Source organism: Leopardus geoffroyi, chromosome D3 (assembly GCF_018350155.1).
Source record: "Leopardus geoffroyi isolate Oge1 chromosome D3, O.geoffroyi_Oge1_pat1.0, whole genome shotgun sequence".
Classification (NCBI taxonomy): Eukaryota; Metazoa; Chordata; class Mammalia; order Carnivora; family Felidae; genus Leopardus; species Leopardus geoffroyi.
Window position 1 is genome coordinate 18,522,359 of NC_059339.1, and position 26,832 is coordinate 18,549,190.

Below are 26,832 nucleotides of genomic sequence, written 5' to 3' on the forward strand. Positions count from 1 at the left end.
CTACAGAACGCACGCAGGAAACATTTCAACAGAAGCATTACGTAACTTTTATTTTACACGTCCACAAATGCTTGTACAACATACAGTGACTACTTCCAACGTTTATAGCATTTCTTCTCATAGCACAGAGAGAAAGGTTAGTGACACACAGGCGCGCTACGGTGACGCTGGGTGGAGCCCTAAGGGAGGGCGGAGGAGCGGTGCTGACACTTGGGTCCCGAGCAGCTGCTGTGAGGTGCAAGCCAGCACGCGTAAGCCGAGGGGGGGGGGGGGGGTGGGTACCTGCCCCTCAGCCAGGCTGCTTACCTGCTACCCTGGGGGTGGGGGAGGGGGACAGAAGAGGCTACTCCAGGATTGTCTTGGGCACAGGCCCCCCGGTCCCCACCAACAAGGACCTCTGGACAAGGGACCCAAAGCTGTTCTACTTTAACTGTAAGCTCTTACACTGTAATAAAACACTTTACCAAATCTTAGGCCAGTGTTTTTACTTAGATGGTTTTTCAGTATAAATACTGACCTTGGTTTGCCCTTCGTGCTAGCATAAAAATCAGTTCCTTGTGGAATACGTTTGCCGACAGAGCTTGGACCAGCCAACGCTTCCTGTCAGCTCCTGGCTCCGCAGCTAACGGCCTCCCTCACCATGGAATGTTTCGGGAACCTGTTCCGTTCCCGAGAAAGCAAAGACTCAAAATGAACAAGAGCAAAGTGTAAAGACTGCCAGAAACATGAGCTCAGACGGTGTAGAAGCCCAAACAAATCCGATTGTTCCACAGACGTACTCTTCACAGAAAGATTTAAAGACACAATTCATAGGATGGCTTTTCCATTCCTACAGAAAACATCAGAACTGACACTCGCTTTAACGTTCTAAAAAAGTTCAACCCCAATGCCAGGGTTGGTGTTTAAAACTTAAACGGTATATAAAATATTTACGAAACCGTGTTTAAGCCCCCTTTCCTGTGCACTTAATAAAATCCAAATGGCTTAGTAGGAAAGTCTCCCACACAACAGTTTAAAAAGCATCGACCCTGTACATGATTTTTAGGTTCAATCAAGATTGTTTTAGAGTTTTATTGGAGGCTTTGCTGCTGGATACAAAATAAAGGCCTATGTCTCAAGAAAGGCAGTATGTGCAAAGCCTAAGCTGTAAAAACCATTTCAAAATATAAACTCGTTTTTTTTTTTTTTTGGAATACATGGTGTCAAAGGCTGCCCACGTTAACACCTTTGGTATAAAACAGTAACATTTCCCTTGAAAAACAGACAAATTCCATCCATTCCGTCACACACGTTCACATCTCCCTTAACTACTCTACCTAATCTAGTCGCAGCCACATCAGCCACAACGCACTTCTGTCCCTTCGTAGGCGCAGAGGAGACTGGGAGGTAGGTCACCGAGAACGTCCGTCTTGCACAAGCAACCGTGCAGACAGCCGGGCTCCAGCGCGGGCCCCCTGCGCCCCACAAGCACACGTCCCCGTCCGCAGTCGCACACGTCCCTTAAACATGAACACACACACTTAACTGGACCACAAAGGATGTGCACAGCCTCAAACTCTTGCTCCCTGTGGCCACTCCATACTGTAAAAATCAGAGGCAAAGACAAAAAGGGGATCTCCAGGTGATGGGTGCCCTGAGACTGTTGGTGGGGGTGGTCTTCCTGCCTGGATGCCAGGCTCGGGGAGGGGAAAGAGTCCGGGCCACGTCCACTTTCTAAGCAAAAGGCAGGGCTTCTACCCGAGACAGCCCAGCTTAACAGAGAAGAAGGGCGAAGGAGGAGGAATGGATCCCAGGAAGCAGCGGTGTGAGCTCCACCTGTAACCAGGCCAGACGGCCTTCCCAGAACGGGGTTGCTCAACAAGGAGGCCAGGTAGAAGGGGCAGGAATCAGGGAGAGGGCCAGGACCCCAGCACTCCCTGCCGGGGATGGCTCTGCCCTCGGCCAGGCATGCGGGGTCCCAATGAGCACGGACCACACGTCAGCCCAGGGGGCAACAGGCCTGCTCCTGACCCAGAGTTACGCCAGGACAAGTTAGAGGCACGAAGCTCATAGGTCCTATCTTCCACGCCACAAACTGCAATCATTTACCAATAAGCCATAGGCGCAAAAATCCTGCCGCCGCGGGTGCTTCCAGCAAAACCCCGGAGGGCCGCCCAGTCTATAGCACACAGGAACCGGCAGCCAGTGTGCTGGGCTGGAGGACGACGACACGGGATGCTCACAAGAACGTCTGGTGGCCACCAACTAACTGGCAGGATCCCCCTCGGAGCCGTCCAACTGAACCCCGAGGGAATGCCGCCCCGAAGCTCAAATAGGTGGTCCACACCCACAAAAATAAATACTGCAGACAACATCTCTCACGTCCGCTTCACACCCATTCATACTTTTCTCCGAGAACCAAGAAAGCCTGGCTCCAAGGATTCCCCGTTTCCCACGGAAGGGGGAGACCTTGGACTCCACTTAAGAACAAGGGTGCATTCACCTGGGGAAAGACAGTCACCTGGTCGAAAAATATCAAAATCATCATCTGGCTTATTACAAAAGTATCTCCAGACTCCGGGGGAAGTGGAAGGCGCCCGGAGCCTGCAGGAATCGGAGTGAAGAGCAGGGGAGGAGGGAGGAGGGAGGCGGCTCGCTCGCTCGCTCGCTCACTGGTGGAGGTGCGCCCGGTCGTCGGGGCGCTTGATGTGGATCCGCCGCACCCGCTCGATCCGCTCCCGCTCCCGCTCCTCGTCCTCATCCAGGTGGTGGGAACGTCCGGCCGCCCCGCCCGTGGCCTCCAGGAGCGCGTTGTCGGGTCCTCGGCCGTCCTGGGCCTCGTACAACAAAATATTGAGGGTCTCCTCATAAATCCGGGCCTCTGGGAACTCCACCTGCACCCCCACAAAACACAAGGCAGGTAGGTTAGCATCACACACACACCCCACCACCTCCACTGCCTCCTGGGGTTGCCAGCAGGGCCGCTGGCCCCTGGCCCCTTCAGGCCCCTAAGGATGCTGTTTAAGGCTGTCCTTACTATTTTCAAAGTAGTTTTGATTTTCAACAGGCAATACTTACACATGGTGCTCGACACACAGGACACAAAAGGGACGCGGTGCAGATAAAGGTACGTCTGTACACACACACACTCACACGCTTTAGGACACACAAAAGGTGACCCACCACACACACTCCACCTTTTGCTTTCCCCTAACACAGGCGATCCTTCCCCATCAGGGGGCTGTAAGACTGTAACGACGCAATTAACCGATTAGGTCGTTTCCAGCATGTTTCTACTAACAACAGACCTGTTCCCATGGAGCTGTTCCACACCTCAGAGCAGCCTTTAGGGCAGCAGTACTCTTTGTGAGCAGGGACCAGCTGGAAAGGACATGACCCCTCCTGCGTGGCGAAGCTCTGTGACTGCCTGGTACCCTTCGGGGCTACGGCGCCGTGAACCAGAGTGGGGCTGCACAAGTGGGTCCCGGGCACTTGACTCACAGAGACTTGGCTTTCAAGGGCAGGATTCGGAGGTTCTGAGAGAAATGGGGAGAGTGCATTCTACTCTCTTTCCCACGGAGGCCACACAGCCAGGAGAGAGAGCACGCAGTGGCTGAGGGCTGTGACACAGAAATAGTGGCGGCCGGATTGGGGGGAGGGACCAGTTCGGAGTAGCCTCTAACCAGTAGTGAGGTTATGCCTTCTCCCCCCACCAGTACTGTCCAGAGGGAGGTCAATGCAGCCTGTGACCCTGAAACTGGCATCAGCTCAGAGAGCTCCAGAGGGGCCACCCAATACCCAGAGACTGAAGAAAAGTTCTCGGTTTTCCTTTTTCTTTTCTCCATTCTCTTGCACCCCAACCCTCCCTGCCCAAATCCTGTGGCAGCAATGGCTGGAGACTGTGGGAGTCAAAACTCTGAAGGGGAACCTTCCTTTCTAATGAGAACTGTGGTCTCATCAGGATGGAGTGAATCTGGGCTACTATTTTCCTCTAGCTTCTTTATGCCGTTAGGCTGCAGGTAAGGATACAGTCATAGGCGGTGTGTGGGAGAGCAGGGAACTGAAGACCCAGTCTCCGGTCAGAGGGCTGAAAAAGGGGAGCCCCAGGGAAACAGCACCAGAAGATTGTGAAAGAAGGGCGCTCAGGAAAGCAGCTGCTTGGGGTTGTGCAGGAACTCCTGGGCCTGAGCCTGGCTGCTGATCCGTCCCTCAACAGCACGCACAGAACGAAGCAATGGGCCAGACCGGTGCCACAGGCACAGATTGGCCCTCAGTGCAGCACGGATCTGAAGGCTTTGAAAACTGGATTGTCGTTGGAACGGCAACCCACAGCTGGCTGGCACTTGTGACCTGAACCCAAGTGGGTCAACTGCCTACTAAAACAATAAAAACAAAAAAAACACAACGTTCTCTTTACGATTTAACAAGATCTAAAAGCCCTCTAACATTCGGGATATCCAGGATACAATTCGAAAGTTTGTGTCATCAATGAAGAACCAGAAAAATCTCAACTCCCGAGGGAAAACAGAATCAACAGATGCCAAGTCCAGGAGGCCACAAGATGCTGGAATTACCTGATGAAGACGTGCAAGCAGCTATTATAAAAACATCTCCACAAGGAAGGGTGAACTCTGTTAAGGCGAATGCAAACACAGGAGGTCTCAGCAAAGAGACATAAGATAGAAGACCCAAACGAAAATTGTTACTGAGAAATACAACACCCAAGACACACAGACACATAGATACACACACACACACACACACACACACACACACACACACACACACACACAAACTTACTGGAAGGGCTCAATAACAGAATGGGGAGGACAGAGAAAAGAGTCCGTGAAATTGAAGACAGAGCAATAGAAGTGTCAGTCTGGACAACAGAACAAAGGAGACCAATTAAGGGCACAGCTCTGTGCTTTATTAACACCAAGTCCCTAGTGAGTCGGAATCAAGAACCAAATGGACAACATACGTATTAACTATCTGCTTAAACTTTAATTTCAGCAAGCCAAACCCTTTCCGGCTGAACCACAAAAGAGAGTTACATGATTAAAGGAATTAGTATAAAGCACTTGGCATGCTGTACCAAGAGGGATCGAAATTCTACAAGAACCCCCAAAAGGAACATCTGTACAGTTACTTGGAACAACAAAATACGAGTGTCAGCCCCAAAGCATAGTCCCGAAGGCCTGGGCCAGAAGAAGGAACCTGCGCCTGTAGGGGCAGCCATGCCCCCACATGACCCCCTGCAAAGCCAGGCGTGTGCTTCTCCTGGAGAAAGGAAAGAGCCCTGGGGACACGACAGCAGAGCAAAGGGAGCTGTGGCTAGGGGCCCGGGCCCATCACCCTGAGCCCCACCTCTACCCTATTTCAAAAACACAAGCACAAGCTCACTCCAGAACCTGTTGGCTAATCTCTAAATAGTTGGAATCAGATCATGAGGCCTCTGAATCCCTTGTTCCCTGTTAAACTCTAAAAACGTAAAGTCAGTATTTTAAAGCTTAATCAGATTAATATGATGATCGTCCTGTTATTATCCAAGGACAAAGGCAACCGATGTATATAACAAAACCAAACTGACAAGGCGGGGAAGCCAATGACAGATGGAATTCACAGCCCTAGAAAAAAGTTCACAGGAGAAAAGAGGCATGTGTCTTGCTGATGTGGTAAAGAGAAGTGAGCGAATCTGGTCTCCCTGCCTGCCCTCTTTGAAAAAAAAGGAACCTTAGGGGTTTTCCCTCCTTGGCTATCTTTAACTAGTATGTATCTTTCAGGATGTATTCCAAATACCAATGACAAAATGGTTTAACAGTTAAAAAAAAAAATGTTTACAACTCTGGTTTCTACTGTGTGGTCTCACGTTCTCTCTGCCTTTTCTGCCCAGGCTAGCTCTAGAATCACACACAACTGTGTGCTCCCGGGGCCTTAGTGAGGACAGTACCCCAAGTGGGTGATGCACAGTCTTGTGCATGAAAACCTGCCTGGCAGACCCTGCAGGTCCCTGGTGATCGGGGTTCCCTTAGCAAGGATCCGAGGGAAGTGACAGAGTGTACTGGGGGATTTCTGTTTTGAAAAGAGGAAGAAAACAGAGTTGCAGAGCCCAAGAAGAGTAAGCATAAGACCTCCAGGGAGCGAAGTTCAACGAACAGAGCACCGCACCTCCAACAGCGCCTTGCGGCATTACTAGTTTGGAGAGAATGATACGGAAGTAGATCCACAGAGTCCAGATCAGTCAGGAAGTTGTGTGCTCAGAAGGAAGCCAACAAGCACGGGAGCTAAGGAATGCCACGCAGGCCCTGCGAGGGTGGAGGGCCACTCCAGGTCAGTGGGTCAGAGGGCAGACAGACGGCAGAAGTCATAGGTTGTGACTAGAAAGCCAAGGTCAAGCTCTTGAAGGCAGCACTGTTCCTCTGATGACTGAGATGGGATGGGGCCACGCTGGTGGGAGATGGTGGTGCTGTGGAACAACACAGGCCCTGTCCCGTCACCGACAGGAGACGATGCAGGTGGCGAGGGGACAGCGGCGTGAGGATACATCTGAATCGACCTTTACAGCCAAGGGACTTAGGTGCAGTATGACTGTCCCTATTTGCTCACCGTCAGAAAGGAAAGGCCATTCTGTTTCTGCAAGACCTACAAGCGACTCTCCGGGGCCCAAAAGACAATGAATGTTTTCACAATGAGCAGTCATGCATCAAGGAAAGCATTTTCAAAGCTTTTCCCTCTTTAGGTTTATTTTGCTCAAGGGGAAAGGGAAGTGGTACGTATTCTGACCAGTCACCCAGCGCCATTCCCCGAAGCGCTTACCTTGGTCTGTTTCTTCTCTGTGGCATAGACAATGGAAGTACAGCAAACCTCCGCGATCTTGCGGCCCTGCCCGTAAAAGGACCAGCAGCAGATTTCATCCCCGATGACGTCCTTTATGAATAGGACCCTTCCATTAAAGCGCAGAGAGAGCTTATCAAAGAGCTCAATGTTTTTCAACATATTGTCATCAGAATTGCTGCAAGAGAGCATTTGATTAGGTGACCGCAGACCGGTACTAACTGCAGTTGAGTTGTTTCCACATCCCTTTTCAACCTCCCAAGGAGCCCAGGAGAAGGGCACCGCAGGCCCCGCTGCTCCACCAAGGAAAGGGAGGGCCAGAGAAAACAGGTAACTGCCCGAGGCCAAGAATGCCAGAGCCAGGCCTCCAAAGAGACGGCTCTAGCCCCTAAGCCTGTGCTCTCAATCAGCCTGCCAGGGCGGCTGCTTAGCTGGGCTCTGCCGGAGATGAAACGTGAAAAACTTGGCGCCTGTGGGTGCACAGGCACCAGGTGGGGAATGTGGAGGGAGCCCCACGAGTGGCAGGACAGAGCTGTCCAAAGGAGACTCTTCATCTTGGGTCAATTTCTGGGTCTTGAGTAACCTCATTATGCCCCCTCAACTGAGAACACATGGTCCCAAGAGCCAGAAGGCATTCTAGAAACCTGTATGTATTGCTGGTGGAAATGTGAAATGGTGCAGCTGCTTTGGAAAAACAGTTTGGCAGGTCCCCAAATGACTAGAGCTAGGGTTACCAAAGGGCCCAGCAATTCGGCTCCTAGGTACACCCAAGAGAGACGGAGACCTCTGACCACACAGAACACGTGTGTTACGAATGTGGTACGAATGCTCACGGCAGCGTTCGCGATGGTCCCCCCAAAGCGGAAACGACCCTGAGCACGCATCAACTGACGAATGGATCAACAAGATGCAGGAGATATCCAGATGATGGGATATTATTCAGCCATAAAAAGGAAGGAGGTACTGACACACGCCACGAGGATGAACCTTGAAAACGTGCCAAGGGAGAGAAGCCAGTCACAAAAGGTAATGTGTTGTATGATCCCGTTTACATGAAGTGTCCAGAGTGAGCAAAGCCACACAAGCGGAGGCCAGCGGCTGCCAAGGGTTGGGGGTGGCGGGGAGTAAAGAGTGACTGACAATGGGCTTCTTTCTGAGGTGACGAAAATGTTCACAATGTGGGTACGTGGTGATAGCTAAACAAGTCTGTAAATACACTAAAAATCACTGAATTATATACTTCAAAAGGCCACGGTGTATGTGAATTCAGTCTCCTGTCGTCTGTTACCCTGGGCACCCTCCCAGTACAGACAGCCACCCTCACTGGAGCCGGGCCTGGCCTGTGTGAGAAGCTTTCCTGGCGAGGGTGGGTGGCCTTTATCGCTGACACCTTACCTGGTATACGAGTATTTGTTGTTACTTCTGTTGTAGAGCAGCTTCACGGCTGGCTGCAGGTTGTTTTAAAAAAGAAAGAAGAGAGTCACTTGGAGCGGAGGTACAGAGGACCGTGGGCTTCCCGCGGGGCTGGGCCCTGCCACCAGGCCCAGAAGGCAGCTGAGCACAGCTTGCAGGCTGGCGGGGAGCGGCGGGGGTGGGTGCGTGGGGAGGGAGACTGCAGGAGCCCATTCTAGGGGAACAGGTTCCCATTCTTCACCCCTTCTCAGGCCTTGCTCAGGGACTTCTATAGGTTTCAATTTCAAAACTTATTCATGATTTCGGTAGCCAAAGACACGCCACAAGGGTGCTTCCAACGTACCTTATTCGACGTTGCTATAAGTTTCTGCTCTTCCTTGGACGAAGTGATGACAGGAACTTTGCAGAAAGGCTCATAAGTATCTTTGTTCTGCTGGAACAAAACACGCTTTCAGCCTGGGAGGCCTGCCCAGCAGTGGATTGTTTAAGCTGGCCTGCTGGGTAAAGACAGGTGCTGGCGAGGGAAGGTGGGGCCACCAGCGCCGGGAAGAGAGGAGGATTCTTACCACCAGTGAATCAGGGGGAAGGGGAGGGGGATGGCCAAGGGTCAAGTTCTCTAGGAAGTCTGCTCTTTGGTCAGGGCGCTCAGTAAACCCTAACAACGAGGACATGTTTCCGCCACCCAGGGAGCCACTTGAAAATAAACTCTAAACACAGCGGATGGAATATGATTGTGTAGAAACACCTAAAACCCCACTGCAACAACCGTGGAAGAACTTAAAAAGTATAAACCTACGGAGAAGAATGGGAGAGGGGCGGTCAGCCGTCAAAAATCTGAGCCTGGGAAGCAGATGAGGAATAACCGAGGAGAAAGAATCCTAGAGGTTCTCAAAGAACACCCATGAAGGCTGGTGGGCAAAGGGCCAGAGCAGAAGACTGCTAACCAGTCAGCAGAAACACCGGTGAGATGCCCCAAGTACATCCCCTTCCCCTGGCAGAAGAAAGGTCTATCTTCCTGGAGTGGTTTGTATGGGTGAGGACAGGGCTGAGCCACTCTTCTAAAAACAGGGGGATTGAGCGAGCGGTCGACACACTAAACGGTGAGCCCCAGCTCCCAGCTCCTTCCCCTACTCAGATGGCAGAAGGCCGCCAGTCAGGCTTTTAGCCACCAGGTAGGAGAGTGGAGGATTCCTCCACGGGGAACTGATCCGTCCAGGAAAAGGCTTACAGACTCGGACACTGGGGATTCCCACAGAAAAAGCCTTTTCATCTGCCAGTGAAGCCCACTGGACGAGGCCCACCCATGCACCGCACACACAGCTTTTCAGAACTCTACTCTTGAATTTTAACAGACCCAAGATCATCAGATTATATGTGGAAAGCCTCTCAACGTGAGACTGAAACCAAAACAAAGAGAAAAAGTAAGGGAAGGAGCCCAACGATGAATGCAGCAGAAAGAACACTTCAAATAGTATTATCAGATAAAGGAGAGCACCTACAGAATCCTATGAAATAAGATCAGCGTTCTAGGGAAGAAAGAGCACTCAGAGAACATGAAAAGGCTCTGGGAAATTAGAAATATGATAGTAGAAATGAAAAGTTCAACAGAAGGGTTGAAAAGATAAAATTGAAGAAAACCTCTGAGAAAGTGGAACAGAAAGATAAAAGCGACGGAAACTGGGAGGTCAGTCCTAGAGGTTTAACTTCAGACTAACAGAAACCACAGAAAGGGAACCTGGAGGGCGTGTCTCTAAGACAAAGATGAAACCCACTCGCTGGTGTGTCTAAACACACCAACAGGAGACCGACCTTTCTGACCATTTAGGGATCAATCAGAGATATGTACTTAGAAAACCAAGCAGACAAAACAATGAGGCAGTCACTAACTCTGGCAAACCGAAAAGCTGCACAATAAAAATGTTCACCGTATACTCTGTGGCTCAACTGTTAACAATAGTTAGACATCACAACGTAAACTCCGAATCCTGATTTAACCAAAGCTGTGATAAACACTATACTGGAAAACTGGAGAAGGAATATGGGTACCTAAGTCTGGTAGTGGTTGGTGGTACTGCATGAGCAAAAATTTAATTTTTGTCTCGCAACAGCAGATGACATTGAAAACTGAGATGTCAATAGATAGCATAAGAAAGTAAATAGAACTGTTGAAAGAATTAACGGAGGAGAAAGATACGATGTACACACATTACTTTAACAAACCTAAAAACGAGGGGTGCCTGGGTGGCTCAGTCGGTTAAGCATCCGACTCCTGACTTCGGCTCAGGTCATGATGTCACGGTTTGTGAGGTTGAGCCCCGAGTCAGGCTCTGCACTGACAGCTCGGAGCCCGCTTGGGATTCTCTCTCCCTCTCTCGGCCCCTTCCTCTCTCACGCACATACGCATGTGTGCTCTCTCGCAAAATAAACCAACATTAAACCAGCATAAAAATGAAATAAAAATATGAAAGTAAAGGCTACAGCATTCAGTCAGATTTACGGTGAGTTCACAGACTCGCAGGTCGAGGGGGTACGTGGAAACAACAGATCGCCAAGGAGCCAGGCCGTATGGGAACGGCTCCAGCGGAGGGCCAGAAGACGTGTGGCCCGAGGGAGGCACAAACAAGAGCCTCGTGCATACAAATCCAATTCCTGTGGCATTATGAAGGAACTCTTCTGATCCTCGACCATGTTGGAATTTTGCCTGAAATAAATGGCCGCCGGCTATGTCTAGAAGCATTTTGGTTTTACGGCGATTTTGATATCACCAGAGTTGACCCCAATGATCCTAACCCAGGGGCAGCTAAGGAGTGAGGGGTGTCTGAGTCTGCAGAGATTATATGAGGCTCCCAACAGTGACTGGTGGGGTGAGAATAAGTCCCGAGATGGGTCCAAAAAACTGATCAACTTTTACAGCCCAAAGCTCAGTACTGAAGGGTTTCAATGTACACATGAGATGACCCAGCACCACGGCGACTGAGCACAGTTAGGTGGCCTGAGCATCACAGGGAAGCCTCTAAGGGGTCCCTGACCCAAGGAGAGAGGAGCTCCAGGGATACTTGTGAACCCACACGTCTCAGTGAGGGAGGAACTGCCCCCATTTTGTAGAGGAGGAAAATGAAAAAGGCAGGTGGGCCCAGCACCTCCCCACCCTTATGGGGAGAAAGGGGGATACCTACTTGTAAGGCTGCCTGGCATTCTTCCACCAGGCCCTGGACCAGGTAGTACTTGGCTTCTGCCAGCAGCTCCTCGATCTCCCGGCGGCTCTCAGGCAAGGGGACCGCCCCGTCACGAAGGTAGTTGAGTATCGTACCAAAGTGTTTCCCACACCGGTCGATGAGGATCCAGCCTGCGGCGGCACGAGGATGAAGGGAGGGCCTAGTTATACGGACACTCGTCTCCTGGAAGGTGCTGAGGAGAACTGGGGTGTCTCTTGGCTCCCTCGGCCTCCCAGGGAAGAGCAGGACCGCAGAGGGGGCTGTAGCCCCACCTGCCCAGCGGTCAGCGAAGGGCTGACCGAACCCTGCCTGGGAAGCACTGCAATGGTCTCCAGGCCCTGCTGGCTGGAGACCACCCCAACCACGGACTCACCTGCTCTTGGGCTCTTTTGGAAGCCAGGACCCCTGGGGCCTAAAAGCGGGTTTCTAAAGTACCCTCAAAAACCCCTTAGACAGTGCCTCGGACATCCCAAGAGTGCACAACACCTGGATAAAATGGGTCCAAATGACCACACCCCAATGATTGGGGAAAAGCGTGAGGTAAAAATACCTACTCCCTCTTTCTACAATGCTTTCAGGTGGTCAAATAAGGAAGCAAAAGACGGCAACGTCGGACTCCCCAGAGGGATCCCCAACGCCCCCCCCCCCCCCCCGGGCACCACCACGGGACATTCCACCCTCGACTCCCCAAACAGGCCCTTACTGGCTAGTGACAGCGACTGCAGAGGAGACGGTGAACCCGACAGACCCTGCCCCAGGCAGCTGAGTGTAACACGGGGAGACGGAACTCGCTTTCGTTAACTGGCAAAACGTGCCGACTGCTGACCAGAACCAGGCACGGTGAGATGCCCTTGGGGGTTGGGGCCAGCCGGGCAAGCCTTTCCTTCGGCTTCTCGATGGCCTCTCGAGTCCGGGCACCGGCCTGCTATACCTCCACTAGGAACCCCCAGGCTTCCACAACTCATCTTCAGAAACACCAATACCCCGGAGCAGGGTGGGGTGAGGTAGAAACTGCAGGAGGAAACAAGACCGGAGCCTGGGAGTGGAGCGACTGAAAGGAGAGGCTGGGATGAACCAAAGATGTGGTACGACTCGTACGGCTCGACAGAAGCCAGGGCATCTAGAAAGAAGCCAGTAGAGGAGCGCCCCCTCCCCCAGGCCAGCAGGGCAGCCCCAGCAAGGGGTGTCCCTAGGTCTTCTGTCCCACATTACAGGTGCGAGGATGCCAATGCACAGGGCAGTTGGGTTCAGGCGGGAACCAGCAGTTTTATGCCCCACTCCTCCGGGTCTGTCGCTCAGTCTGGGAGAGGCGCACACACTTCCACTCCTCACGCTATGGCATCCCGGCCCAAGTCCCCCTCTGGCCCCCAGGCCCTGACCCCAGACAAAAGCCCAGAGCAGGAAAGACACCTCTTTCATATCCAGAGTCACAAGTCTGTCCACCACCCCTTCCCTAACCTGGCCGTGCCAAGTGCGCTCTCGGGGTTTCAGGGAGCCACTTGGTGGTATTCGCCACAGTCGCTAGGCGAGTTTGGGAAGAAGGCCATTGCCATATTCCCGTCCTACAAACTCCTCAGTCCGACCCTTCGGTCAAAGGTCCGGTCTTGCCCTCCAGACGCTTGCACTTGACACTTCCACACAGCTGCGGTTTCCGGAGCGCAGCGGGAAGAGCCCTTCCCAGGGTGGCAAACACAGTGCAAGCGTGTGGCCCGGAGTGAAACCCTGGCCTCGAGGAAGGAAGAGGTGTTCGCAGGCATGGTAAATCACAGCACCCTGACAGTGACCGCTGGACATCATCCCACCGCTTCCTCCTACATTTGAGACGATAAAGCACGGATGTGGTATCTGCCATGCAGCTCGGCCGCCTCCGGGGGCCTGGAGCAAGCAGCACGAGTGAGTGTAGGTGGGCCGGGCTGGAGGCTGACCGGAGAGCCCTGCCCCTGGGGACAGAGCACGGGGAGGCTCTTCCTCACTCCGGCAGAGATGGCCAGGCAGGAACGCGGGCCCAGGGCCGCAGGAGCCTCTGATATTCCAAGAGAAGCCAGAATGCAGGTTTCTCCGGGAAACCTCCTGATTTGTAAATAACAGTGAAGCAAAATGTCACTAATCCACGCTAGGGCAAATAAGACCTATCTGCAGGCCACCGGCTTACGACCTGCTACCCTGGATCAAGTGCTTTCCCTCCAGGGAGCAGAGAAGGTGTGGAAAGATCATTTTATCTTCCCAACAGATCTTTCAGAGGGAGGCTCAGTCCCCTGCATCGTCCATAGATGACAACAGAGACTCAGAGGGGTTCAGGGACATTCCCAAGTTGGGGATGCAGGACTTGATCACAAAAAACAAGTAAGAAATTCACAGGAAAGCTCCTTTTCACCAATTGAGAAGACGCGCAGGATCTCAGTCTTCAGGGAAATGGCAACCAGTTTAACTTGGCGATTCTGGGAAGAAAACGTCCACGTTCTGCCTTTGATGCATGGACAACTTAGCCTGCTCAGCAAGAGCAGGGGCCCCTGAAATCAATTATCCAAGTGACAGTCCGGAGTTTCCATAAACGAAGAGGCAGACCGTGACATTGGGCGCCAGCTCAAGAATGCTGTCAGGAAATGCTTGTGGTGAAGGAATCATACTTTGGACAAATAAGGGCAAAGGAGCGAGGCGCGCTCGCCATGAGGTTTCAATTAGCATTTTGATTTTAAAATATTTTAGTTGCTTTCAAAGCCAGGATCTACCCCCTTTGAAACAGCTCAAATGCCTGGCGTGTAGAAAAGCCAATGGAAGTCAAGCAGCTCCTGGCTTGTGGGGCGTCTTTGCTGACGCCCCGGAGCACACAGGCTGTCGTGGAAGGCTGTACAAGTCAGGGCGGCCTGGGGTCGGGGGGCCCATTCGGCAAGGCTGAAGAGCAGAACAGGCAGGCGCAGACCGGAAGGCTCTGGAATGGTCTGGGAGATGCCGCACGACCCGACGGCTAACAGCAAGGGCCTGTGTCGGAAACCCAGTTCTGCCGCCTACCTGCTGGATGACACAGGTGTTTCACCGAACCTCTCTGTCCTCCAGGTCCTCTCCTAAAACTGGCAGCCCACAGGGCTGGTGTAAAGGCACGATGAGAGAATGTACTGGAGACACATAGCACAACGCTGGGTCTATTGGCAGCACTCAAATGAGGTCTCTGACAATGAGCCCTTTACGCGTCTCTTCATCACTGCTGGAGGACAGAGCAGTAGCCATGTCCGGAGGGGGCACAGTCCAGCCCGTGGGAGTCTGTGTGGCTTTCAGGGTGAGCCGGGAAGGCTTCTCTCAGGGACAGGGGACTGGGCGACAAGGCCACCAGCACACCGAGTGCTTCTTGCTCCTTTCCCTGCCCCCCACCTCTGGGGCTTCACCGACCTCTTCTTAGCATGCTAAGGTATTTATACTATTTCGGGGGTTCCCAAACTTGCCTGTTCGTAAATCACCTGAGGCACCCATTACATAATCAGATTCCAGGAAGCTGTCCCATTCCTGAACCAGAATCTCTGGGGCAGGGTTTCTCAGCCTCAGTACTAGCGACATTTTGGAGCGGATAATCCTATGTTACAGAGGGACTGTCCTGTGCATCACTGGGTATTTAGCAGCATCGCTGGCCGCTACCCACCAGATGCCAGCAGCTCCCACCCTCAAATTGTGACAATCAGAAAGGTCTCTGGACATTGCCAGATGTCACTTGGAGGTCAAAATCATCCCTGGTTGAGCACCAATGAGGTACATCAAAGACCTAAATGTAAAAAAACAATGTAAAAATGCTATCACAAGTCACACTGGAGAAGATATTTACAACATAAAATCACAAAGAAATGAGATCCAGAATATAGACTTTCACAAAGCAGTAAGAAAAAAAAAGGCAAACAGAAAAATGTGTAAATAAGATGCCATCAGGCAGCTAAACGATGAAACACAAATGACCAATACACATAAGAAGATGCTCAATGGACTAGAAATTAGGAAATGTTAAATAAAATGACAGAGCACCAGCTCATAACCGTCAGATCGGGAATAATTAGGAGGTCCGACCGTGCCGGGTGTTGGCAAAAATTCAGACCACTGTGGGGAGTGTAAATCGGCACAACAGCTAATACCTAATCAAGCCAAGGATGCTCTCCCGGATTCCCCTTCTGCGAATAAGCTCCAGGAGAGAGCTCCCAGGGGCGGGTAAGATCTTAAATGCTGTAGCCCTGGGTCTAGAGCCTTTTCATTTACCACAATAAGAATATGACTTTCTCTGTGTGCCATGATGTGGCAAAGGCTGGGAAGCGCTGCCCTGGAGAAGCTCACACACGCCAGAGAGTGTTTGAGAAGGGCAATATTCCTGACAGTGAACATGGCAGCAGTCTGAACAGCTATGGCCAGAATACGGGTCCATAAACTACAGTATATTCCCCAAATGGAACACAACTACCAATATTTGAACTAGAGCTACGTATCGTTCATGGCTAGATTTCACAAGCATAATGCTAAGAAGGCAAAGAGGCTACAAACGACGTAACATCACTTATATAATGTTGGAAAAACACACCAACTCTGCCTTGTTTGGGGACAGAAACTGCAGAGCAAGAGGCATTCACTACACATTCACATCAGTGGCTTTCACCACCAGCCGCACAGTAGATTCCCCTGCGGAGCCCCTCCAAGCCCTAACGCCCCGACCACACAGCTGCCCAAGTACATCTGGCTCTCTGGGTGGGTGGGGACCCAGGCAGCAGGATTTAGCTCCCAGGTGACTCACTATGCGGCCAAGGTTGAAATTCACCTACTGACCCCAAAGTCAGGCCAGTGGTTACCTCTGGAAGGGAGAGAGGCAAACAAAAAGGTAAAAAGAGGCCATAGCGGCCCAGGCAATGTTTTCTTTCTTGTCTGAGTGGGGGTGATGTGGAGAACAAAGGCAAAAGAATTGTAGAAAAATTTAAATCTCCTTACAACTTGTAGCCCATTGACACGTACTGGAGACAGGGTGACCTTCCCTCAGGAGCTCAGCTGCCTAGGGGCAAATGGCAACCTTAGGTTGACCTCAGCCCAACCTCCTGGATCCTGTAAGTCTTTGTTAACATGTAAAAACCCATTTGGGGGGCACCTGGGTGGCTCAGTCAGTCAAGCATCTGACTCTTGGTTTCAGCTCAGGTCATGATCTCATGGGTTCGTGGGTTGGAGCCCCGCGTGGGGCTCTGTGCTGACGGTGCACAGCCTGTTTGGGATCCCCTCTCTCTGTCCCTCCCCCACTTGTGTGCGAGGGCACACTCTCTCTCTCTTTCAAAATAAATAAATACACTTAAAAAAAATCCATTTGGAAACTTCCTTTATCTCTGCCCCCCAAATATGTGTTAATAATCAAGTCTCCAAGCATATGGCCCACCGATGCACATACATCTGAAGGGTCTCATAACTAAGGTTTTGCTAGATAGTAGTCAATGACCTTATTTTAACACCAGCTAGCCCCTCAAGGTCCTGGAAGCCTTCCTCCCAAATTCCTTAGAGACCTACCCTATTCCCAACCCACTCCCAACTTAGAAGTATATCATCGGTCACTCCTCACAATCCCAGCGCAGCTCTTTCTACCCACGGGTCCTGTCCCTGTGCTTTAATAAAACTTCCTTTTTCGCGCCAAAGACATCTCAATAATTCTTTCCTGACCGTTCGCTCCCAGACCCTAATACTTCTCATCAGGGGCATGAGGGAGTTTGTTTTATTAATCACAATTTACAAGCTCTCACCGTATTTCAGAACTCTAAGTTAAGGCAGGAAGCATGGAGATCGCAGGGAAACCACGAGGTACTACGGTCTTCCCACGTAATTACACCTGACTTCCCCACTGGTTTTCAAGGAAACGTGTGCTGATAATTAGATTAACGACTCCGTTCTTTAATCTGGTTCACACACTCCCTCATTCCAAGAACATTAGCAAGAGACCAGAAACCACGGGGGAAGGGGGGGGGGGGGGGGAAGCACGGTACCAAGCAACAGGGACCAACTAGGCAACTAACTACAGGTGAGTTCTAAGGCAGAATGCTTACTAAGGCAAGGTCCCAAATAAATCCATGTTGACAAGGAATCAGGTAAAAATCCTGGCACTGTAAGAACTGTGCTCTTCTGGGGAGGAGTGTGGGAGAGGCCTGCTCATTGCCAGAGTCTTGGCCGTCTTAGAAAAGCCACCCTTTGGGCGTAAGGTGCAGAACACTCATCCCCAAGGCCGAGGCAGGCCACTTCTCCCCAAGGCACCGCTAAGACCTGCTTCTCCACAGCCCCTTACAGGGCTCCTCCCCGCACCCGGACACCCCACCCAGGCGGGATGAAGCGAGAGTGAACAGCGCCCATTTAGAGAGTCTTCCAACTATCAGGCACTCCACCAAGAAATTTCTAACGTTAATGTCCTCTCTCACTCCCGTAACAATCCTGAAAAGCACTGCCATTCACAACTGAGGAAACAGGCTCAGAGAAAGTCACCCGCCCAACGTCCCATTGCCAGTAAATGACAAACGAGCCTAAATTAGCCCAGTGCCCGATACACACAGAAACGGCTCCATCAACGTTAGCTGTGACTGCTACCGGACTCAAACCTGGTCTGTCTCACTCCAACACCCAAATCCACTCACTCCAAGCCTCCCCGTTTAGGAACTGAGCGGTACAAAACTCCAACAGGCAGAAGCAGGAGAGAGTCCACCACCCATCCTGGGCCCCAGGTCCTCTCCAGGAGCAACCAGTTTCTCAAGCACCCTTCAGAGATTTCTAGCAGCTCAATACATTGCTGCTCTGTGCCTTTGGAGCCCCTGTTCCTCAGCCAGCAGGACACAATGCTGGATCCGCTGGTCTCACCGAGTTGCACTTGACGTTTTGGCCCGTTTGTGGCAAACCTCACTGAAGCCCAGGGTGAAGCTGGGAGATGCAGGACATTTATCCCAGTTTGTAGACCCAATGGTGTATCTGAGGGCAACACTGAGGCCCCCGGTCAGGCAGTGTACTCCGGTCAGGCAGTGAGTGCAGTGTACTCACCAGGGGCCAACGGGCTCGCCTTGCCCGGCACAGCGCGGGCTGGAAGACCAGACGCAAAGCTGGCAGGTGACCTATAAAGGTTGCTGTGCTCAGGTGCCCTGGCCAGGGGGCTGGGCCCGCAGCAAACCAAGGACAGCCCAGGGTAAGAGCCAGCATGCCCTGAACTCAGTAGCCTTTTTTTTTTTTTTTTTAAGTCCCAATGCTTTTAAAATGCAGTGCTATGAGCTTTTCGTGATAGGCAGGGGGCTGGAGAGCCAGTGGAGCTCTGTGAAAACGGCCAAGATCGGAGTATCAAAGACAGCCCTGCTTCCCTGAACATGCTGGATTTTCCAGGAAGCACTGGGGACAGGACGTCCTCTAGCAGCTGTTTGGAAGTGGGACCCCCCCCCCCCCCCATGCTGTCCCTGCATCTCTCCCAGCTGGGCGATCGAAGAGCTGGAGGACCGGCTCTTCCACGGCGTGGCATTAGGCCAGCAAGGCGAGGGCTTTCAAAGGAGATGAGGCTCCAAGTTCACTTCCAAAGCGACTCAGCCGCTTTTCCTGAGCACCCCCCGCCCCCCCAAGACTGGGTAGGGCGGAAGAAAAACTACAACAATCCTGGGTTCTCAGATAAGGTCTGTTTCCTTCGGCAGCTGGGGCGCTATTGTCTCAGTCTCCACAAATACTCCCGGGGCAGTGCTGGGTGCGGCACAGCAAAGGGGATCCTCCCACTCATAAAAAGCTCCGAGCTTTCTGGGTGAGACACAGAAGGAAGCTCTGAGGTTCCAACCTCATTCACCTGATGCCTGGCCAGAAACCCAAACTCACAGGAAACTCAGTGAAACAGAACCTCCAGCCCTGCAGCTAGGCCTTCTCCAGGACACAGGGGGAATCACCCTCCCTAGTGACCAGCTCAAGCTTCCTCCCTCCTAGGATCAGAGGATGCACTCTGGGCGCCAGGCTTAGAGTCCCCAATCCCACCTACTTGTAGCAAAACTGGCCCACCTTCCCAGGAACCAACGCCCCCGCAAGGCAGGGGCATGGGCACAGCAGCCAACCTCAGAAACAGGTAAGGGAGGGTCCAGCCAGGTCCTAAGCAATCTCAAGCCACAAAAGTGAGCCTCACGTGACCTGTCCCGTGAACCCAGCCAAGGTAAGAACGTCCCCCCTTGCCAAGTGCCCTTGGATTGTTCCAGGCGGGTAGGAAACAGTTACGGTGAGGTCGCTTTAAAGAATTCTTTGCCTTGGGGAGCCTGGGTGGCTCAGTCGCATCCGACTTCGGCTCAGGTCATGATCTCACGGTTTGTGGGTTCGAGCCCCGCATCGGGCTCTGTGCTGACAGCTCAGAGCCTGGAGCCTGCTTCGGATTCTGTGTCTCCCTCTCTCTCTCTGCCCCTCCCCTGCCCATGCTCTGTCTCTCTCTCTAAAATAAACAAGCATTAAAAAAAAAAAATTAAGAAAAAAAAAGAATTCTTTCCCTTTTACCAACGTGACTTTCCATGAGAAAAAGGTAAAAAGAAGAAGGAACACACACGGAATATATATCTATTGAATACCATGCACCAACAGCCCCATGAGGTGGGTATCACTAATGGGGAAACGAGAACAGGTTAAACCACCTCGTTAGGATCACGAGATCCTAAATCCAGGTCTGTCTTTGTCAGGCCCCCATCCCAGGAAGACAAGGGTCCACAGAACACATTCATGCCTCTCCCACACTGGAGTTTCACTCTGAAGTCACAGAATCATCGCTTGAGAACTGGCAGGGGACCGACTAGGGCTGCTAGTCCAGCCACAGAGCTGTGGCCTGGAGGAGGGAAGTGACTTTCTCAAAGTCACACAGGCAATCAACAACGAAGTCAAGACTGTGAGTCCCCACCCAGGTGACCCCAGCCCACCTTCACATCTCGACTCACATGTCACTTCCTTGGGGAAACCCTCCTTCACCACACCCCCCGCCCCACCCGGACTACATCTGCTCTCCCAGTTACACGCTCCCAAGGCCCCCTGCCCACTGAGAGAACACCGAGCACAACTGCCATTTAACTTTGGCCTTCTGAACTCGAATGACCCCTCAACCACAAGCACGTCCCCAGCGCCTGGGGGGCAGGCTTACCTTCGCTGTCAGTGAGTACTTCCATGCGCCCGCTGAACATGGCTTTCAGCATGGTGTCCTGCTTGGTCAGTGTCTGCATGGTGGTGTAGTAGAGGGCTCCGCCCACGTTCAGCTTTACGTACTTGGAGCTGGGGCTCGTGCCCTTGAAGGAAGTGGTGCGGGTAGCAGCCGCTGGCACCGCTGAGCTCACCACACTTTCTCCTGACATCTCTTCCTGCCAGTGGAGAAGACAAACGGTCAGCAGGGTCACAGCACCCGGCCCGGGTTACTTCTTTCAGCCTGTGGGCTGAACCTGGCCTCCAGGTGTGTTTTACTTGGCCCAATTATAGACTGCATTTAAAACTTCAAGATTGCTCTGAAAGTTGACGACACAGGCGAGTTCACAGAAAAATCCAGATTCCTGGCTTCTCTTAAAATTAGAGGCCGAACAGGTCAGCAGGGCAACAACTGGTGGGAGGTGGGGTACTGGTTGCCCCAAACCCCACCCAGAGAGCTCGTATACCGACCTTACCTGCTGAACCCGTGAGCAGGAGTTTACCACTAACTGTTGAGGTGGGCGGACTTCCTTTCCGCCTGTTCCTCATATAAGCGAACACCCGGGGCACATCCGACAGCAGCTTGAAGCACTGCCCGGGTCTCTCTCGGTCTCCTCATTGCCATGCGCCACTGGATGGCAGAAAGTGCTATCTTTCAGCTGAACCGCAAGTGAAATTAGCCTTTATGAATTCAGTGGGGTCCCAACTACCACTCCTGACACTTTCTTCTGGGGGGAGAGGGGGAAGTGTTTCTGGGGATGAAACAGGTATTTAAAAACCCTTGGAAATAAAGTTATTGCAAAATAGAGACTTCCTGTACCAGCACCTCCCAAAACAGCCAGATCCGATGACAGTCTCCTTAATGGCACTGCCAGTTCTTGGGTCCATCTCAAAGCAACGGCTGTGCTGATTTAAGCAGGCCTAGGAAGGAGACTGGGACCTGGCACCCGTGTACTCAAAGAAAACATCTCTTCGACAGGTAAAGGCCTATGGCAGGAGGTGTCCAAGAGTGGGCTGAATCGTCTTTGATCGATCTGGGGCACAGCAGAGGGGAGGCAGCCTGACGGCCAGAACCTGGTCTGGCGCTCCTACCTGGGCCGTGAGGTTCGCACTGAACGTGAACAATTCATAGCACGTCACCATCTGACGAGGCCACTCGGTGGCTGATGGATCAAGGCACAAACAAGACTACCCCATAATTATGTGTGAACGCAGACAAAAACAAGAACGTCGCCCCAAACACAAAAATGACCAAACATCCCCATATCCTGACTGAGGAAACTCACTGCTGCTTCTTTACCAGTTAGAGCTTCGGCCCCACTCCATTCTTCCCACCTTCAAAACAGGAATTACTGAGACCCAGTCACAGAATTAACCCTCCCTCCTGACAACATTCAATATCGAGCAAAGCCCTACTTCCCTGAATCCTCCCCCAAATCACCCAAGGCAAGCCCCAATCCTCTCTCCGAGATGCTCTGTGGTTCTCCCTCATGGCAATAAGGAGAGAAAGCCAACTTTGACTATTGGCATATAGTCAAAACTCCTGGGGGTTTTGACAGCACAAAACTTTAAAAAACCATACCCTGATCCTGAAAAAGGATTTCTTAAAATTCTTTATGCCTTTCTATCTTTTCTGGACCTCCCACAATTAACATGGATTACATGTATGATGGGTAAAATACAAATGTTATTTTTCAACAGGAGAAGGGACTAATGAGGGGCAACCCACTGTCCATCAATCGGTAATAGTACAGGCAATGACCAACCCTCTCGACCCCCATCCCCCCAGAAGAGTGGCCTGGAAATCACCCACTGGAGGACTCATGTCAGGGCCCTGCAGAATGACAGGAAGAACGGGCTTCTGGAGAGAAAAGTGTTTTCTCCAGAAGCATTCCTGCATCATCAGGTGAATATATCATAAGAAGGCACGTTTTCAGAACCTCAAGCTTAACTCACCTGGGGTCTCTGTGGGACCCCTCCCCTCCAGCTTTCCTTTGAAATCAGTCCCCAGAAACCCCACACTAATGGTTATCACCAACCATTCTTCCCAGAAAAACTCTTGTCCATGGGATGATAGAAGTAGCTGATGAGAATAAAGAGTTTCTAAAAACTTTAAAGACCTAGGGCGGGGAGTGGGGGGAATGAAGGCTTATAGTTGTGGGGTTTGGGGGCAAGGCTGGGGGGCAGTTAGGGAAAATTGCCCAAAATTGAAATACTTTTTAAAGTACCTTTTTAGATGTAATTTACACAAAAATAAGTGTTTTGGGAAATGATCTGGCATTCTGTAAGGCACCTACTGTGAAACACAAAAAAAGTCTAAGTATACTGCAGACTGCAGTGTACTTTTACGTTCCGATACCTTTTCAAAGATAATTTTCACACCATAAAGCATATTTGAAGTGCACAGTTTGATGCGTTTGGGCCAGTATATGCATCTGTATAGCCACTACTCGGATCCAGACAGACAACATTTTCACGGTTCCAGAAAGCCCCTCAATGCCTTTTCCCTCTCCTCCCTCCCAGAAGATACCAGTTTTCATCTCTACCACCACATACAACCATTTAAAATCTAAACAATGCTGGAAGACAACTATCGTTATTTCCATCTGGTAGATTTGGATACCACATCCCAGAGAAGTTCAGTCACTTCCCAAAATGCATTGGTACTGGCGGTGGGTCAGTGACAGAGTAAGTAAAGGACATGGGCAAGTCCTGTCTGGCCTTGAGCCCATGATTTTATCAACATTCATGCTTGAAATATATACAGCTACAACATGTAAATTGAGAAGCCCCTCCCCCCCCCCCCCCCCACTTCTTTACGAATTAAAAAAGAAAGCTTTGAAAATAGATGGGAGGCAATGTGTGGCTAAGGGCTTGGGTTTGGACATCACGCCTGAATTTGAGCACCCAGCCCTGCCACTGATCAGTTGTGGGCGAGTCACTGGAGTCTAGTTCCACCTATGAAACAGGGACAACGGCAGTGTCTCCCTCCAGGATTGCTGTGAGGGATGCCAGAGAGCACTCAGCACGGTCTCTGGCTCAGAGCAAACACTCAAATGTCAAAGACTCACACTATGATTATTTCAAAATGCTCTCAAAGTCTCAAATGATCTTCTCTGAAGACAATGCCCATTTCTAAGGACAACCACCTGAATCACTAAGAGATAAAGGCAGAAACCATCCTGATCTAGCCTTGAGACTCCAGAATAGACGGGGAAAAAAGCTCCAAACCTTCCTGGAGCCCACCCTTCCAAAGGTCAGTCACCTCAGTACTAGGAAAGGCCCTTGGCTAAATGGTTCTGTGTTCTCGTCCCTGAGCCCACACTGCACCGAGCTAAGGACACAAAGCAGCAGACAAAAAGCCTCTCACAGCAAACCTCTCTACCGAAGACTCCCCAGCCATTGCTCCTGGGATCCTGCTTTTTCCCTTCTTTCAAAGATTTGATTACATCATTAATGAGGTTGGGGAGGGTGGGGCAGGAGACAGCAAAACTGGTTGTGAGAAACAAAGATGGAATTCATACTTGAGGTACTGGTTACCAATGGTATTCCATCAGAAAAGTTGAACCCAATTAGGGAAGTCAAGGCTTCTCTCTTTCCCACCTCCCCTAAGTCTCCTGTAGCGGATTCTGAACAGTGGCTCTCCGCTCAAAAAAAACAAAAACAAACCCAGCAGGGTCCTATCCATGTAAATTCTGATGTAACTGGTCTGGGGCGTGGCCTGGGCAACAGAATTTTTTTTTTTTTTAACTCCCCTAGGTATTTCCAATGCGCAGCTAAGACTACAACCCACTGCTTGAAATAGTTCTGTATGCCTTAACTAGTCTGTATTAACCTCATCACCTTGGAGAAGCTCCCCAACCTCCTGTTCTATTGGCCCAGTGAATTCTGACCACATGTAAAAATAAACCAAAGCATCATAAGCAAAAGCCGGCCCCAATCTCACAGCTTCGGAGCCAAAGACAGGAAGTAACTGTATATGTGCTTAGAAAATAAAAATCAGCCCAAGGGGGAAAAGTGTTGGCTTGAAAAGAGGCCCCCCCAGACAAGTACAATAGGAAAAAAGGCACCAACTCCCTGACCCTTGGATGTGTTCTCCGCAGTTCTCTGTGGAACTGTGTCCCCTGTGTGTGTGTATGCTGGGGGAAACGGGCACGTGGAAAGTTTGATCCAAAGTCTGAGGAACCTAGGCTACAGGCTCTGTTCCACCACTTCCGGTGTGAGGTTGAGACAAGCCTTTTGACTGACTCTCAGTTTCCTAAGTTGTAAAATGAAGTGAAGGGCATAATCTTCATAATAACCTTCAGGTAATGCTAAAGTACTTGGCACCTGGTCCTTGGCATTGTTTCCCTTCTGTCCCTTCAAGCTTCCTTAAGAGGCCCCAGCCCCTGGCTGTACTACAGTCACCTGGGTACACCATGCCTGGGCTTCACCCCAGGCCAATTAATCAGAGTAGAGGAAGGGCAGCTCAGCAGTATTTAAGAAGCTCTTCGGGTAATTCTAACGTGCGGCCCGAGCTAAGAGCCACAGGGCTAAGGGGTTCCTTAACCAGCTTGATCTCAAGTCACTGTCTTGAGGCTAATTATAAAATTTCCCCCAAACTAAAGGCATTGCTACAACTCAAGAAAGTCTGCTGTTCCATTTCCACCAAACTAAATTAAGGCGGCCCGATACCTGTAGCATTATTTTGCATCCAAAACTTGCTTATAGGGCAGCTACTGCTATTTCCAAGCGTTGTGCCGAATTACATTCTCCTCCTTTGTGTGTCACGCAAACTATTGGCCGATTCCTCTCAAGGATCTAGTAGTGAGGAAGAGATGATCACCAAGCCCAGTTTTGGGGGGAGAAGATTAATAATCAGAACTATACGTGTCCTCTGACTCAGGCCCCTTTCGTTACATAGTCCAAATCAAGAAATCATTAATCTCCGGTAGGGCTTGTTAAAACAGATTGGTGGGCCCAACCCCCCACACTGATTCAGTAGTCAGTGGTAGGGCTTGAAATTTTGGCCATTCCTAGCAAGTTCCCAGGTGATGCTGCTGCTGCTGCTGCTGGTCTAGAGACCAGTTTGAGAACCACTGGTTTAATTAATGCCTTTCCCCCTTCAGGTAGTCCTTATTTTGCATAAAATGGAGTAAAGTTAGATACAGAATGGCTAAGTCTTCTTCAGCAGGGTCCTTGAAACTTATCTTCTCTAAAGACTGCATTTTCCAGTTAAAGACCAAGCAAAGAAGTAAAAGCTAGCTGGACTTTAGTCATTCCCAGCCAAGGCCAAAGAGCTATTTGAGGAACAGACCCTTGAAAGATCACATGCAAACAGAAACTTTCGCACAGCTGGGTGACTGACATCCATTCCCAACTCCTTAGGTGTGGCCACTTCGGGTCCCAACGGAAGTGACTTAGATAGGTACCAAGGCGCCAGTTAAAGGCGCTGGACTCCGTGGCGAAGGCACCCTGACCTCAGGCCCCTGGCATTCCTTCAGGCGCTGGATGCACATCTGCCCTCCCCTCCAGCTCCCTCGACTTCTTTCACCCGCTTCACCAACCCTTGTGTTCAGAAGCACCTGGAAGTCCCTTCGCCCCTTCCCCGACACCCAGGTGCTCCAGCCACAATTTCCAAAAACCCCAAACGCTCCGCCCCCAAGGAAGCCCACGTCGCTCTCTCATAACCTAACCATTCTCTTTCGCAACACCCTCCCGTCCTCGTTTTCCACTCCAACGTCCATCTTCGACGACCCCTCTTTGTTCTCACGATAACCAATCCCATTTCCAATGAGCACTCAGGACTCAGACAACCGAACTCACCCACACACATATCTACTCTCCCAAGTCCAAATGCTCGTTCCCAATCCCCAACAGCCAGGGACCCTCCCACCCCCAAACACACACATACAATTATCCACCAGAGCCCTTCCCCCACCCCCGGCCTCGCCCCCCTCCAATCCCCCAACCGCCTCTCCCCTTTCGCGACTGCCCACAACGCAACCGCCCCCCTCGGCCCCTTCCCCCTCTACTCAGCCTCGGCCGAGCTCTCTCGGCCGCCCAGAGCCCGCAGGTAGTGGGCACCGCCCTCCCTACCATGAAAAGTCGGAGGACGCCGGAGTCTCCAAACCCGGACTGAAAGAGGCAGGAAACACCCAGCTCGCGCAAGCCGGGGGCAGAGGCGGGGCGGGGGCGGGAACTTCCGCTGCCGCAGCCCGCTTCCGCCCCGCAGAGGGCAACTTCTCAAAGGGTCCGTCGTAAG

General features: G+C 51.4%; 1 protein-coding gene across 2 annotated transcripts; it reads right to left on the minus strand.

Moving 5' to 3' along the window:
• Positions 1–23: 23 nt before the first annotated feature.
• On the minus strand, positions 24–26,782 carry KCTD10 (potassium channel tetramerization domain containing 10). Of its 2 annotated transcripts, none has more exons than XM_045458148.1 (7): positions 26,667–26,782; positions 20,554–20,767; positions 11,403–11,572; positions 8,570–8,656; positions 8,209–8,261; positions 6,796–6,991; positions 24–2,873 (listed from the first exon to the last, which is right to left on the minus strand). In XM_045458148.1, exons 1-7 carry the CDS (start codon positions 26,667–26,669, stop codon positions 2,649–2,651), a joined length of 948 nt encoding a protein of 315 aa, XP_045314104.1. In that variant the 5' UTR covers positions 26,670–26,782; the 3' UTR covers positions 24–2,648. The 2 variants fall into 2 exon arrangements, with proteins under 2 accessions (XP_045314104.1, XP_045314103.1); XM_045458147.1 differs by having other exon boundaries at positions 8,570–8,659.
• Positions 26,783–26,832: the final 50 nt, after the last annotated feature.